General features: G+C 53.6%; 1 protein-coding gene across 34 annotated transcripts in view; it reads left to right on the top strand.

The window, feature by feature from the left end:
* The window catches only part of LOC6506596, a 129,200-nt gene that overhangs the window by 74,341 nt on the left and 42,827 nt on the right, over positions 1–12,032 (top strand). For 20 of the 34 annotated variants that reach the window (XM_044716232.1, XM_044716235.1, XM_044716238.1 and 17 more), the window contains 20 exons: positions 58–201; positions 274–351; positions 473–1,096; positions 1,401–1,622; positions 1,740–1,922; positions 2,186–2,671; positions 2,734–5,160; positions 5,239–5,862; positions 5,926–6,243; positions 6,551–6,874; positions 7,052–7,369; positions 7,434–7,766; positions 7,828–8,154; positions 8,230–8,547; positions 8,937–9,254; positions 9,330–9,653; positions 9,829–10,458; positions 10,523–10,861; positions 10,922–11,230; positions 11,645–11,971. In XM_044716232.1, the coding sequence (XP_044572167.1) occupies positions 58–201; positions 274–351; positions 473–1,096; positions 1,401–1,622; positions 1,740–1,922; positions 2,186–2,671; positions 2,734–5,160; positions 5,239–5,862; positions 5,926–6,243; positions 6,551–6,874; positions 7,052–7,369; positions 7,434–7,766; positions 7,828–8,154; positions 8,230–8,547; positions 8,937–9,254; positions 9,330–9,653; positions 9,829–10,458; positions 10,523–10,861; positions 10,922–11,230; positions 11,645–11,971 (8,973 nt within the window). The remainder of the gene's footprint in view (positions 1–57; positions 202–273; positions 352–472; positions 1,097–1,400; positions 1,623–1,739; positions 1,923–2,185; positions 2,672–2,733; positions 5,161–5,238; positions 5,863–5,925; positions 6,244–6,550; positions 6,875–7,051; positions 7,370–7,433; positions 7,767–7,827; positions 8,155–8,229; positions 8,548–8,936; positions 9,255–9,329; positions 9,654–9,828; positions 10,459–10,522; positions 10,862–10,921; positions 11,231–11,644; positions 11,972–12,032) is intronic. The other 14 variants (XM_044716241.1, XM_032455526.1, XM_044716247.1 and 11 more) reach the window with 5 other exon arrangements.

The following is a 12,032-nucleotide window of genomic DNA, read 5'->3' on the forward strand; positions in this document are numbered from 1 at the left end:
TTTAACGACCCATTCGTCCAAGTATTTCCCCCTCTAATCCATAATTCTCTCGAACAGAAATTGGTTGTGCATCCAGTGCAGAGTGCCCATCCCACCAGGCATGCATCAATGCTCTGTGCGTTGATCCTTGCACCTACAGCAATCCCTGCGGCCGTAACGAGGACTGTCGAGTTCTGGACCACCAGCCTCTGTGCTCCTCAGGTGGGTAGCCCCTCAGATAGATGAACTTACACATCTATTTTGAATATCAAAAATAACTCATTTATGTTCCAGAAACTGGTCGTACACCTGGCTGCGAACACTGTCCACCAGGTGTCAACTGTGATCCCACAACGGGAGCTTGTATCAAGGGTAAGTGTTTCGAACGGTCCTTAATCCCTAATCAGAAATAATACTAAGTGTAAATATTTGTAAATATTCTAATGGTAAAATTAACCACCCGTTACCCGTGTAAATACATCTCTCTCCTTAGCTAATGTAACAATAACAACTATTACTACCAAGAACTCCACATCTACCAAGATTGGTAAACCAAGAACAACAGCTAACCCCAATATTGGTGTCAAAACGACACCAACCACGACAAGGGTCACAACCAAAACCACCAAAAAAACAACCACCACCACCACTACTACCACCTCCTCCACTATCACAGAATCGAGCACAAGCACAAGCGCTACTAACCAGACCAGTAAGAACCACAGACCCGACACAGAAAGCACCACCTCCCACACTGATGCTACGAGGCGGTACCGCGACGGTGAGAACAACATCACCGATACTCCAACCCCGACTCCCAGGCCCACGGTCCAGACGACCACGTTGCGGGGCGAGGATATATCGAGCGATAGCCAGAAGCGCACCACAACGCCCAGATCGAAGACCACGCGACTGGACACTTCCAAGGAAGTGCCAGATGCCACCACGTCGTGGCCCATTGAGCTGCCAACCACTGAGGGCACCACCACGGAGGTCTACGGCACCATGATTGCGCCACTGGCCAACACCACTGACATCTCATTAATTAACCCATGTACACTAGATACTAATTGTGCTCCTAACGAGCACTGTAAACAGGGTCATTGCCGTAAGAAAGGTATTAATAAATCAACAACTTTTAAGACAATGCTAGCCACTTTGGGAGACTACTAAAATCTATTAAATTATTAAGTATAATTTTCTCTTTTCTTATGATATTGGTATCCCAAAGTGGATACCATTCAGTTGTAAATAATTAATTATGTATAGGGCTTGTTTTCTGGCGTCACAAACTAATTTTTGTACAAAGAAATTGTAAATACTTGGCCCCTGTACATACAGAAATAATGTCTAAGATTTTCAACCGAACATCAGCACTAATGATTAACTATTTAACTTACTAAATGCTCTCTAACAAGTAGAACCGCCGGGTACACCGAAAACACCCGAACCATGCCAATCTAACAACGACTGCATTGAGAGCGAGGCCTGCTACATGGGTCTGTGCCAGGATCCGTGTGAGTTTGCCAAGATCTGCGCCTCGAGCGCCAAGTGCTCGGCGAAGAGTCATCGACCCATTTGCACCTGCCCGCAGGGCCATGAAGGCAACCCAATGGTCAAGTGTGTGCCCACGCAAACATCAAGTAAGCCACTAAACTCGATTAACCAACAATTTCATTCATTACTCGGCCTCTAAACTTTAGCTATCGTTTATGCTTATTAGTTTTAATATAAAGCTAATTAATTTATATTAATTTTAGTGGAATGCGCCGATGACTCAGACTGTGGCATCACGGAGGCGTGCATCAACCAGCGCTGCCAGCATCCCTGCGATGTCCATGATCCTTGCGCCACGAATGCCGTTTGCATCAACACCAACCACGCGGCCGATTGCAGCTGCGGCGATGGCTTTCAAGGCAACGGATTTGTTGGCTGCCAGCCAGGTTAGTACTAGCTTTCCAGACCTTCGAAATGGCACCTCTGTCGTTGTCCTCTGCTAATGATTCACCATGTCTCATTTCCCAAAACAAAAAATATCTCTTTCTTTCATACACTGTACAAATTCCCGTACACGTACCACGACACCTGTATAATACCGTACGTCCCGACACCGAAAACGCAACTCCGAAACAATACCAACCGAACTCTATAAATACACCCACCGATCCAACGAATCGCACCGTAATCCTTACACGTAAAAACATAGCACGCACCCATGTCTGCCAATACAACGAGGACTGTCCACCGACGAAGCTCTGCGATCGCCTCAACCGCCGCTGCATCAATCCCTGCCAGGAGGATTCGTGCGGCGAGAATGCCGAGTGCATTCCCGTCAACCACGGCACCGACTGTCGCTGCCTGCCCGGATTCCTGGGCAACGCCTATGTCCAGTGTCTGCCCAGTCAGGGCTGTCGCTCGGACTCGGAGTGTGACTCCAGCCAGGCCTGTATCAACGGCAAGTGCTCCTCCCCCTGCCAGTGCGGCGCCTTCGCCCTCTGCGACGTGGTCAACCACCGCGGAGTGTGCAAGTGCCCGCCAGGCTACAATGGCAATCCCCAGGTGGGCTGCAGTCCGCCCCAGAATCCCTGTGAACCAAATCCCTGCGGCCTTAACGCCCTGTGCGAACTGGACAATGGCAATCCCATCTGCTACTGCCCCAAGGGACTTACTGGAAATCCATTCAAGAATTGCAGTGAGTATTAAAAACTTTCTTTGTATTTTTCGATTTATTTTAAAACCAATGTTTAAATCCAGTTCCGGAGGGTGATGAGTGCACACCCAATCCTTGCGGACCTAACTCCGGCTGTCGCCGGGTCGACGGCAACCCCATTTGCTTCTGCCTGCCGGAGTACGAGGGTCAGCCACCGCAGATTCCTTGCGAGCTGCCCTCTAATCCCTGCGAGCCCTCGCCCTGTGGCCCGAACACCCAGTGCTCGGTGCTCAGCAATGGATTCTCGAAGTGCACCTGTCTGCCCGGATATGTGGAGAGCCCGAACACCATTCGCGGCTGTGTGGAACCGATCAACCCCTGTGACCCCAACCCGTGCGGAACAGGAGCCATTTGCGATTCATCGCGTCAACCTGTCTGCTACTGTCCGGACAACAAGATCGGCAATCCATTCCGGTTGTGCGAAAAGCCCGCTGTTTCTATTGAACTGTGTCAGCCCGGTCCCTGTGGCCGCAATGCCGACTGTTATGTGGCCGGTAATCGCGAGGAATGCTACTGCCGATCCGGATATATTGGAGACGCCTACCAAGGCTGTCGCGAACCGAGCCGCACTGTCTGCGATCCTAACCCCTGCGGACCCAATGCCAACTGTGTGGTCGATGGCAATGGCCAAACTGCCTGCGTCTGCCCCGACGGACTTTCCGGAGATCCTACTTCGCTCATCGGCTGCCATGGCTATGAGTGCCAAGTAGATGCCGATTGTCCACACAGCAAGGCCTGCATGGGCTTCCGGTGCTACGATCCTTGTCCCGGAGCCTGCGGCAGTGGAGCCAGTTGCCGTGTCGAAGAACACCACCCGGTGTGCTCTTGCAATGCTGGCCTGACCGGCAACCCAGGAGTTCGCTGCTATGCTCTGGATCATCCCAAGAAGAACCCCTGCGTGCCAAGTCCATGTGGAAGGAATAGCGAATGCAAGCTGCAGAACAACCGCGCTGTTTGCTCCTGTCTGGCGGGATACCTCGGCGATCCTCAGTCTGGATGCCGACCAGAGTGTGACATCAACTCGGACTGCGGCGACTCCCTGTCTTGCATCAATCACAAGTGCGTGGATCCTTGTGCCGGAGCCATTTGTGGCATCAATGCTATTTGCAACGTGCGACAACACACGCCGGTCTGTCTCTGCTTAGACGGATTTGTTGGCGATGCCTTCCTGCAGTGCGTACCCATTGGAATCTTGAAGAACGTTTCCCGCGATCCATGTGCCTCCTCACCTTGTGGACCGCATGACGTGTGCTCCGTCTATGGCGATGGTGTGGCCCTTTGCGATCCCTGCTTCGGACCCAATGCCCAGCAGAATCCTCGCTGCCGACCGGAGTGTGTGGCCAACTCAGATTGTCCCTTCGATCGCGCCTGCTTGGGCCAGCGTTGCTTGGATCCCTGCCCGGGATCGTGTGGCCGCAACGCCATCTGCAACGTGTACGAACACAACCCAGTTTGTACCTGTCCATCGGGACTCTTTGGAAACCCTTACGAGCAGTGCACCACCCAATCAGTTATTATCCCACCACCGCAGCCCAGCTGCGCCAAGCTCCAGTGCGGAGCCAATGCTGAGTGCAAGCGCCAGCACAGTGGCCTCGCCTGCGTCTGCCGGAAGGGATACTTCGGAGACCCTCATATTGGTTGCCGGCCGGAGTGCGTCCTCAACAGCGACTGTCCCGCCGAAAAGGCCTGTCTGAACTCAAAGTGCGTGGAGGCCTGTTCCGGAGTTTGTGGCATTAATGCCATGTGCCGAGTGGTCAACCATGCCCCTGTTTGCATTTGCAACGAGGGATACAGTGGAGATGCCTCCATTGCCTGCAACCCCTATTACCTGCCACCTGTGGCGCATCCCTGTGAACCGTCTCCTTGTGGACCTAACTCCCGTTGCCGCGCCACTCCCGATGGCTTCGCTGCCTGCTCCTGCCTGCCAAACTTCAAGGGAGCTCCGCCCGTTTGCCAGCCAGAGTGCGTGGTCAGCTCGGAGTGTGCTCCCAACCAGGCTTGTCTGAACCAACGCTGTGCCGATCCCTGCCCCGGAATCTGTGGCAGTGGAGCCCGCTGCGAGGTGCTCAACCACAACCCGATTTGCTCGTGTGAACCGAAATTCGAGGGAGATCCGTTCGTGGCATGTTCGCCCATTCCGGATCCGGGACGCGAAGTCGATCTGCCAAAGAACCCATGTGTGCCATCCCCCTGTGGACCAAACTCCATTTGCCAGATCAAACAAAACCGACCCGTCTGCTCCTGTGTGGCCAACTACATTGGCAGCCCGCCCTATTGCCGGCCGGAGTGTACGTTGAGCAGCGAGTGTCCGGCTGACAAGGCCTGCATCCAAGAGAAGTGCCAGAGTCCGTGTGCCAATGTTTGTGGACACAACGCCCGTTGTACAGTGATTGCCCATTCCGCTCACTGCAGCTGCGATCAGGGCTTTGAAGGAGACGCCTTCATCGGCTGCTCCAAGACAAATGTTGAGAGTAAGTTTAGTTTCCAAGGATTTTTTGATTTCCGGAAACTTTCTCTCGCCCAGTTATTTAATTATATTTGTATTTCAGAACCTGGAGATGACTTTGGACCTTGCTATCCCAATCCTTGTGCCGAAAATGCAGTGTGCACTCCGCACAACAACGCCGCTCGGTGCTCTTGTATCGAGCCGTACTTCGGAGATCCGTACACCACTGGTTGCCGTCCGGAATGTATCCACAACTCGGAGTGCCCCTCCTCACTGGCCTGCATCAAGCAGCACTGCCGCAATCCCTGCACAGCTGCCTGTGGAGCAAATGCCGAGTGCGCCGTGGTCAACCACCTTCCCACGTGCAGTTGTACGCGCGGCTTTGAGGGTGATCCCTTCGTGGGCTGCAAGCGGGTGCCGATTGTGGGACCCGTGAGCGTGTGTGAGCCAAATCCCTGCGGACCGAACAGCATTTGCCGAACGGTGGAGGGACATCCCACGTGCAGCTGCCAGGTTGGATACTTCGGCGCCCCACCGCAATGCCGGCCGGAGTGTGTGGTCAGTTCAGAGTGCGCCCAGCACCTGGCCTGCATCAACCAGAAGTGTGCCGACCCTTGTGCCGAAACCTGCGGATTCAACGCCAAGTGCCAAGTGAACAACCATAATCCGATTTGCTCTTGTCCAGCCAACTACATTGGCGATCCGTTCGAACAGTGTGTGCCGAAGCGTAAGTCTCAGATTGTCATTATTCCCGAAATCCTTACAATAAACTTCCTTGAAAAATCCTCAGCTGTGGAACCGCCTCGTAATGTCGATCCTTGCCTGCCGAGCCCATGCGGCCCCAATGCCAATTGCCGCAATGTAAACAACCGAGCGGAGTGCTCTTGCGCCGCCGGAATGTTTGGAGCTCCTCCAAACTGTCGGCCGGAATGTGTGATCAATCAAGATTGTCCTTCAAACAGAGCCTGCATCCGCCAGCGATGCGAGGATCCTTGCATTGGAATTTGTGGCTTCAACGCCTTGTGTTCGACGCAGAATCACCAGCCCAAGTGCGGTTGCATTGAGGGCTTCGAGGGTGATCCGTACACCGCCTGCAGGATGCGTGAGAGTGAGTACATCTTTTTCGAATACTTGCTATCCTTTCCAAGAGCACGGACGTGTGCTCGAGAGGCGTTGCCCTTAATGTTAAATGTTCCTTTCAGTGGTGCTCTAGAAGTATTGGGCTTGTGGTATACCTCCTATGCATGCTCCTTGTATTGTGTACATATGGTAGCCTCCATATTTATATATATTTATCCTTCTATGTATCCTATTATTAGCTATGTATATTATTTATTAGTTGTAAGTCTACGTTGTTTGTACATCGCTCTGTATGCATCCACCTTGCCTGCTTGCTATTTTCATGACCATCATAGTTGTGGTGCCAGATATACCCTCCGATCCATGCTATCCATCGCCCTGTGGTGCGAATGCCATTTGTCGCATACGCAATGGTGCCGGCTCCTGTAGCTGCATCCAGAACTATTTCGGTGATCCGTACATCAACTGCCGCCCGGAGTGCGTGCAGAATGGCGACTGTCCCAGCAGCAAAGCCTGTATCAACATGAAGTGCCGCGATCCCTGCGCCAATGCCTGCGGATTCAATGCCATCTGTCGGGTGGCCCATCACCAGGCCGTTTGCAGTTGCGATCCCGGCTTCACCGGCAATCCGCTGCGAGCCTGTGTGGAGAGACCTTCAAGTAGGAATTTAACCTCCCAAGGGTGGTTCGATTTTGGGTTAAAGAACCGCATATTCGAAAACTTTAAGTGGCATGTATTGGCCAAACTCTCAGATTCTCTTTGCGAAATATCAAATCGACCCACCCTTTTGAAATCCCTAAATTCCGTATCTAAACCCTCTACTTCCCCACCCATAGACATGTACCTGCCCCTGCCCAAAGACCCTTGCAGACCCTCGCCTTGTGGGCTGTTCAGCACTTGTCACGTAGCTGGGGAGCGACCCGTGTGCGCCTGCTTGCCAGACTACATGGGCGCGCCTCCCAACTGCAAGCCCGAGTGCAGGACCAGTGCCGAATGCCCCTCGGATAGGGCCTGTATAAATCAGAGGTGTCGCGATCCCTGCCCCGGAACTTGTGGCTACAATGCCCGCTGTCGGTGCACCAATCACTCGCCCATCTGCAGCTGTTACGATGGCTACACCGGAGATCCATTCCATCAGTGTGTTCCCGAGAGAAGTAGGTTTCCCCTAACAGTCTCCGTTTTGTCGGTTAGTTTTAAATCTTGCCATCGCACTTGTAGAACCAGCACCTGTACCCGATCCCATTGTGCCACCGAACCCTTGCGTGCCATCGCCATGTGGCCCGAACTCCCAGTGCCAGGTGTCGAGTAGCGGAGCCGTCTGCTCCTGCGTGACTAACTACATAGGACGTCCACCGGCATGTCGACCGGAGTGCAGCATTAATTCCGAGTGTCCGGCCAAGATGGCCTGTGTGAATGCCCGTTGTGCTGATCCCTGCATTGGGTCTTGCGGAAATAATGCCCTATGCCATGTCAGCCTCCATGTTCCGGTTTGCATGTGCGAGCCTGGCTTCTCTGGAGATCCGTTCTCCGGTTGCTACAAGATTATTGAGAGTAGGTTCTTGTTAGGGACTTCCTTGCCAGCTAGATACTCAAGTTCTTGTAATTACTCCAGCACCCGTTGAGGTCATCCAACCCTGTCACCCAAGTCCGTGCGGCTTAAACGCTTTATGCGAAGAACGAAATCAGGCCGCCGCCTGCCGGTGCCTCCCCGAGCATTTTGGTGATCCGTATGTGGAGTGTCGCCCCGAGTGCGTCATCAACTCAGACTGTCCCAGGTCGCGAGCCTGTGTTAACCAGAAGTGCATCGATCCGTGTCCGGGAATGTGTGGCCACAACGCCCTGTGCGCCGTTTTCAATCACGCCCCCAACTGCGAGTGCCTGCCGGGTTACACGGGAAATCCCATAGTGGGTTGTCATCTAGTACCCGAAACTCCGCGTCGTAAGATATCGTTCCAATCGCGCTAGGTCCTCTCCCCCTTGAGTAGATTATTAATTTGCCGTTTCCTGTACTTAGTGCCCGATCCCATAGTGCCCGAAAATCCCTGCCAGCCCTCGCCCTGTGGCCTCTACAGCAACTGTCGTCCTGTGAATGGTCATGCAGTCTGCTCCTGTGTGCCCAACTACATTGGCTCGCCGCCGAACTGCCGGCCCGAGTGCATGAGCAGCTCAGAGTGCGCCCAGGACAAGTCGTGTCTGAATGAGCGCTGCAAGGACCCCTGCCCTGGTACTTGCGGCAATAACGCGCTCTGCCGCGTCGTCAATCACAATCCCATCTGCTCCTGCAGTCCAGGTTACAGCGGTGATCCCTTCGTGCGCTGCTTCCCGCAAGAGAGTAAGCATCGACTGGGAAAAGATAAGCTATGGCTTCGGCCAGCCGGAGTCTTGAATGTCCCTGCAGATTATGACTTTTCTTACTAAGAGTTTAAAAAACCTTTTTCCGATCGATCATCCTTTAAAGATTTCCCAATCACTATATAGACTATACCTTGCCTGCAGGGACATTTAAAGCAAATCCTCATCCAATCACTCCATCTTGCCGAGTCCTCCCCCAGGTCTCGATCATTCCATCCCATCGCTTGACAAATTCATTCGCATCCTCTATATATATTTCTTTATGTTTATCTCTTTTTTATGTACTCTATTGTATGGCTTATTTTGGTGCATGCTATCATACTTGGTGTCCTGGTGTCAATTGTATAAATGTGAATGGTGAAATGGTAGAGCGGCCCATCGTCCGCGAGGATCCTTGTGTGCCCTCGCCCTGCGGGCCCAACTCTCAGTGTCGGGTGTCGGCCGCCAACGAGCAGGCCGTCTGCTCGTGCTTGCAACATTACGTGGGCAGGGCTCCCAACTGCCGGCCGGAGTGCACCTCGGACTCCGAGTGCCCCGGCAATCTGGCCTGCATCAATCTGCGGTGTCGGGATCCGTGTGTGGGTACATGCGGCATCCAAACCACCTGTCTTGTAAATAATCACCGACCCATTTGCCGCTGCATCGATGGCTATGCGGGCGATCCATTCTCAGAGTGTAGTCCGAAGAGTAAGGGATCTGAGAAAGATCTGGACCCGAACCGCGCATATCTAAACCCTCGTCCTCTTTCCCCCTATTCCCCAGTTATTGTCCCGCCCGAGGTGGCCCAACCCTGCAATCCGAGTCCCTGTGGCGCCAATGCCGTGTGCAACGAGCGCAATGGCGTGGGCTCCTGCTCCTGCTTGCCTGAGTATAACGGAGATCCGTACACCGAGTGCCGTCCGGAGTGCCTGCTGAATAGCGATTGCGCCAAGAATCGTGCCTGCCTGAACAACAAGTGCCGAGACCCCTGTCCGGGAGTTTGCGGCGTATCCGCTGAATGCCACGTTATTAACCACGCGCCGAGCTGTAGTTGCCCCTCCGGATTCACGGGCAATCCATCGCAGTACTGTCGGGAAATACCAATATGTACGGCAATAATCTTAAAAGCTAGGATGGATCGATTTTAGAGATTTTATTTCTGTAGCTATGCCCGCATGACTTACTTTTTCCATACATTTTTCTAAATTAAAAATCGAACTTAAAAATCGATGCATCCTTCAAGGATCTTTTGGATGGGCTCTAATAATCCTCAAACTTTTAGTGGCCCCACCTGTTGAGCCCTGCCGTCCCTCGCCATGCGGTCCTTACAGCCAGTGCCGTGAGGTGAACGGACATGCGGTCTGCTCCTGCGTCACCAATTACATTGGCACTCCGCCCGCCTGTCGACCGGAGTGCTCGGTCAGTTCCGAGTGCGCCCAAGACAGAGCTTGCGTGAACCAGCGGTGCGTCGACCCATGTCCGGGCACCTGTGGTCACGAGGCCATCTGCAAGGTGACCAACCACAACCCGATTTGCTCGTGTGCTGCCGGCTACAGCGGCGATCCGTTCGTGCGCTGTTCCCCGTGGCAAGATGAGCCAGAGCGTCCGAAGGCCAATGAGAATCCTTGCGTACCCAGTCCCTGCGGTCGCAACTCCCAGTGCCGTGTCGTGGGTGAGACGGGAGTGTGCTCCTGTTTGCCCAATTTCGTTGGCCGTGCGCCCAACTGCCGGCCAGAGTGTACGCTGAACACTGAGTGTCCTGCCACTCTGGCCTGCATTAATGAGCGCTGCCAGGATCCTTGTCCGGGATCCTGTGGCTTCAATGCCTACTGCAGCGTGGTGAACCACTCGCCCGTCTGCTCTTGCGACAATGGCTTCACTGGTGATCCGTTCTCCGGATGCAATCCCCAACGTAAGCTTTTATTCCGTATCCTTTGAGAGACGAACCGCTAATGAGAGTCCCTTGTGACCCACAGCTGTGCCCGAACCCGACGAGCGCCTTACTCCCTGTCAGCCATCGCCCTGCGGCCCCAATGCTGAGTGCCGTGAACGCAACGGCGCCGGCTCCTGTACGTGTCAGCCGGGCTACTTCGGCGATCCGTACAGCGGCTGTCGTCCGGAGTGCGTGGTGAACAGTGATTGCTCGCGCGACAAATCCTGTGTCAACCAGAAGTGCGTGGACCCATGTCCTGGCGTTTGTGGCTTGAATGCCGAATGTCGTGTGTCCAATCACCTGCCCAGCTGCACATGTCTGGCCGGATACACCGGAAACCCGTCGAGTGCTTGTCGTGAAATTCCCCAGTTACCCCCACCACGTAGGTTCCACTACTAACCCCAGTAAATGGACAAAACTGATCATTCCCACTTCCCCCCAGCCGAGCGAGATGAACACCCTTGCCAGCCCTCGCCCTGCGGTCCGTACAGTCAGTGTCGGGAGATCAACGGCCATGCCGTCTGCTCCTGCCAGCAGGGCTTCATCGGATCGGCTCCCAACTGCCGGCCCGAGTGCGTCATTAGCTCCGACTGCGCCCAAGACCTCAATTGCCAAAACCAGAAGTGCGTGGACCCGTGTCCGGGCACTTGTGGTATCGAGGCGCGCTGCCAGGTTATTAATCACTATCCCGCATGCTCCTGTGCCCCAGGTTTTACCGGAGATCCCTTCAACCGATGCACTAAGATTATATGTAAGCATGATTTCGGAGAGGAAAGGGAAGCAAGCCAAATGGGGGAGATCGATGGGGATATATATTAAGTAGTATTTCGTAATTTATAAAGTGCTAAAGAGGTCTCTCCTCCCAAGCAGATTTCTTTAGCGGTCCCTGGTAGTTCTAAATTTTGCACGTCCCTCCCCAAAAACCAACCCACTTGGCTTGTCTGTCCTCCAGGAACTACTTCTCCTACTCCCCCTGCATGTATATACACTTTTTAATGTTTTATTTCCCAATTTCTGTTTATGTTTATTTTGTTTTATGTACCTCCTACACTCTGTAAACAAACTATCCAACTCTACTCTCTACTATGTATATGTTTGTGTAATGTACCCTGTGTGCTATGTACTACTCCGACTATCTATGGCATGTGGCATGTACAACCTGTAGTGGAGCCCCCACCCGCCGAAAAGTCCGGCAATCCCTGCGTCCCCTCACCATGTGGACCCAACTCGAAATGCATCGATGTCCGCGGGTCACCTGCATGCTCCTGCCTGCCGGACTACCTCGGCCGTCCGCCCAACTGCCGGCCCGAGTGCCTCAGCAGTGCCGACTGTCCGGCCAACTTGGCCTGCGTGAACCAGCGCTGCACCAACCCGTGCATCGGTGCCTGTGGCCTGCACTCCGTGTGCACAGCCATCAAGCACCGACCGACGTGCGAGTGTGTGCCTGGTTACACCGGAGATCCGTTCTCCGGCTGTGCGATTGTGCAGCAAAGTAATGAGCCCCCCTTGGAGACTGACCAAAGTCTATTCCCTACTAATATATCCATCTATTC

This window comes from Drosophila ananassae, chromosome 3R (assembly GCF_017639315.1).
Source record: "Drosophila ananassae strain 14024-0371.13 chromosome 3R, ASM1763931v2, whole genome shotgun sequence".
NCBI classification, from domain to species: Eukaryota; Metazoa; Arthropoda; class Insecta; order Diptera; family Drosophilidae; genus Drosophila; species Drosophila ananassae.